The sequence below is a fragment of the Helianthus annuus genome, chromosome 14 (genome assembly GCF_002127325.2).
Source record: "Helianthus annuus cultivar XRQ/B chromosome 14, HanXRQr2.0-SUNRISE, whole genome shotgun sequence".
NCBI lineage: Eukaryota > Viridiplantae > Streptophyta > Magnoliopsida > Asterales > Asteraceae > Helianthus > Helianthus annuus.
In genome coordinates this window covers 111,558,572-111,562,390 of record NC_035446.2, presented here as the reverse complement: position 1 = coordinate 111,562,390, position 3,819 = coordinate 111,558,572, and the positions used below count along the sequence as shown (strand labels likewise).

The 3,819-nt window shown below is 38.2% G+C and overlaps 1 protein-coding gene across 1 annotated transcript; it reads right to left on the bottom strand.

Annotated features, from left to right (window-relative positions):
- Positions 1-2,768: 2,768 nt before the first annotated feature.
- On the bottom strand, positions 2,769-3,401 carry LOC110907141. The gene has a single exon (XM_022152164.1). It carries the CDS (start codon positions 3,399-3,401, stop codon positions 2,769-2,771), a length of 633 nt encoding a protein of 210 aa, XP_022007856.1.
- Between the last annotated feature and the right edge of the window lie 418 nt (positions 3,402-3,819).

The window sequence follows — 3,819 nt, the reverse complement described above, 5'->3', positions numbered from 1 at the left end:
CCCATCCGGAAGTTGATTCCGGAAATTCGCATCAAAACACCTAGGAAAAAATAATATGGGTTGTGAATTGGTAAGTTCCATCAACCCACATTTATTTTGGCCTAGGTGATATGTAACGGGTTGTTCAAATTTGGTTCTGCGGTTTCCCCGCTGGGTGATGTTACAAGACCTGGCGAACACATTGGTGAGAGCCCATTGTGTTAGCCAATGTCTCATCAACCACCCGAAATGGGAAGAATCGTCATTACCTGAACAACCCGTTTAACCCTTCACGTGTCCGTTGTGGATGAGTTCTTGAACCCGATCGACCCCGCAGAGCACGTAGAAGGGGATATCAGATCTGATCCCATTAAAATGGAGAAGATCTGTGTCCGTTGTAGATGACTTCTTAGATCCGTTGTAGATGACTTCTTAGAACCATTTGTTGAATCCGGCGGTCTGCCCATTTTTGGAAGCTATGAACACCAATGTGGTAGAAAATATGGTGAACAAGAAAATGTTGTGTATAACAGGGTGGAAAATTGTAAACGACTTAAAAAGAGGTTTGAAACGTCTTGAAAATAACTTTGAAATTCGGGAAACGTCTCAAATGTCTCAAACGTTGGAAAACGTGAAACGTCTCAAACGTCTATAATATAAGTTTATAAAATATCAAAGTGTGTATATATTTAATATATGTCTGAGATATTAACGGATGAGGGCGTAGCCCGACCGGTCACCACGTCGTTTGTTGAATGAAACGCCCCGAGTTCGATCCCCCCCCATGTGACCGGTTTTTTGCTATTTTCAGTGTTTTAATATTTAAAATATCAAAGTGTGTATATATTTAATATATGTCTGAGATATTAACGGATGAGGGCTTAGCCCGACCGGTCACCACGTCGTTTGTTGAATGAAACGCCCCGAGTTCGATCCCCCCCATGTGACTGGTTTTTTGCTATTTTCAGTGTTTTAATATTTAAAATATCAAAGTGTGTATATATTTAATATATGTCTGAGATATTAATGGATGAGGGCTTAGCCCGACCGGTCACCACGTCGTTTGTTGAATGAAACGCCCCGAGTTCGATCCCCCCATGTGACCGGTTTTTTGCTATTTTCAGTGTTTTAATGTTTTAGAGTTTACACTTAAGTCCCTATGTTTCTAAAACATTATATAAGGTTATTTATTATTTGGGAAACATTGTATTAGTTACTAAATACTAAAAATAAACATTACATTCCAAAAAAAAGCCAATAAAAATATCAAAAAGTGCTTCAAACATCTCAAGCCGCGTTGAAACGTCTCAAAGCCGGCTTCAAACGTCTCAAGCCATGCAACAGTACCAGCTTAACGGCTAATATAATGAAACGTCTCAAGCCGTCGCAAACGTCTTAGCCAAGACGTCAAGAACCCAGACTTCTCTGTCGGACACGTGGCACGTTGTGGTTGGGCAGCCGTCAAGACATTTCACCAGTTTTCAGACGTTTCCACGAGACGTTTGACCGGGCTACTTTGGAAACTTTGACCAAAACGTGGCCATTTTGACGATTTTCCCAAAAAAAAAAAGTTTGGTAGTGACGTCAGCGGCGTCCATTCAAAGAAGCAAAAGCGTGGGGACAAACACTCACCCCCATGCGTATTCTGTTCTAGACTTGTAGCCTGGTCCCAATTTGGCTATATTCCTTTCCGTTTAAAAACATAAAATGCTTCCTTCTGTGATTCCGTTAACAATTAATTAACTTTTTTAAACTTAAAAAAAGTTTTTTTCTTATGCATTAGTATTAGTTTTTTTTAATGACCAACAAAATCATTACTTAGCATTCTCGGGGCATCCACTGTCCAAACGAAGTACTCCGAGAGTAACCCGAGTCCACCACCAATTCCGGGGAAAACCTAGTAACCCACCCGCCCGTAGACACGGCGGTGAAATTACCAGTAAAACTTATTTGGCTCAAGGATCCAACCAAGATTTTCCTGAGTCTTCTATCATTGCCCACCAGTGTCTCACTCTGCACCAAGTGAGAGTTGAACCTGCATCTCAAGAGAAATGCAAGTCTTCCAGCATTTGATTTAGAGATCATCGGCTATGCATCAGTATTAGTATTATATATCAAAGGAAATTTAACCAAAAAGTAATAGTAATTAAGTTTTCTCTCTTGTTCTATTAAATATCAATCATCTTGATTAATTTTCATATGCTAATATAATTCAAAAGTGCCACTTTTATGAATGTATTGTTTTAGTATATGATAATTTAACCTTTTTTAGTGGTATATGGTTTGTACTGGAATTAACCCTCCCTTTTTATTATTTATTCATGACGCATTTCATTGCTCCATTAAATAACTTTCGTTCAAGAACCGTACACATTGGGCATTTCGTATTGTACATTTTCCACTATATATGTTTGTCCTATCTCATATTTTACAATTTAGATAAGATTATTGGGTATAGGGAGGATAGTCTCCAAAGTGACTATCCTCCACATAAGCGTCACGTAAGCATAGGGGGAGGACCATTCCCTTAAAGACTATCCATAGGTGTGGTGGATGCTCCTCCCCCATTTTTTATTATTTATTTTTTGCCATATTAATTAAAACAAAGTAAATAAAAATAAAAAAAAGTTACATTTAAATAAAAACTTAAAATTACATTTAAAATAAAAATCCTAAAGCTACATTAAAAAAAACCTAAAGTAACATTTAAAAAAAAAACCTAAAGTAACATTAAAAAAAACCTAAACTTAAATTAAAAAAAAGCCTAAAGTTACAAATAAATAAAAAAACTACGCATTGTTTTCTCCGAGACTCCAAATGTGACCAATCAAGTCTGATTGAAGATTGACATGTGTGAAATCGTTATGTAACGAGAACCTGTTCAAATCTTGTTGTTCTCCGCTAACCGGAACATTATTCTCCTCCACCGCGTTCTCGTCATACTCACAAATTGCATGTCCTTCGTCTTCGAGGATCATGTTATGCAGCAAAATACAAGCATACATACGGTATCGCAACGTTTTGGGTGTAAAAGCGCGTGCTGGGTTTTCAATAATATGCCATCTTTGTTGGAGAACCCCAAAACACCGTTCAATATCTTTTCTAGCCGCTTCTTGAAACTTGGCAAATTTCTTTCTTTTTTCATCCGCAGGATGCCTAACCGTTTTAACTATTGTAGAGTATTGTGGGTATATTCCATCGGCAAGATAATACCCGCGTCTGTACTCCACGCCCGAAACTATAAAACTCGTATCAGGACCGACCCCTTTTATAACATCGTCGAAAACCTTCGAATTTTGTAGAACGTTGATGTCGTTATTCGAACCAGGAATACCAAAGAAAGCATGCCAAATCCATAGGTCTTGAGACGCAACAACTTCTAGAATTATTGTTGAATGTCCCTGATCGCCTCGCGTATACATTCCTCGCCAAGCGGTAGGCCAATTCCGCCATGGCCAATACATGCAATCAATGCTCCCGAGCATGCCTGGAAAACCGTGCCTTACTTGGTGGTGTTGATACAAATTTTGAACGTCATTGTGATTCGGTTTTCGCAAATATTTTTGGCTGTAGAGCTTCACCACTGTCACACCCCAACCAATGGCGGAAACATCGGGATGAGACGAAGTGTGAAGATTGCTAGAGACATCATAACGCTATTTGTGACAATATTTAATAAACCGAGTTCATTTCATAATTCATTTGTCAACATTACAAAGAAATCAAATAACGTCAAGTTCAAAGGAATTACAATACAACATAATCAAAATTGATACAACGATTAAACCTAAACGTCTATATGTGTATCTAGGTATCAACGCTACTTCATTTCATAGCATC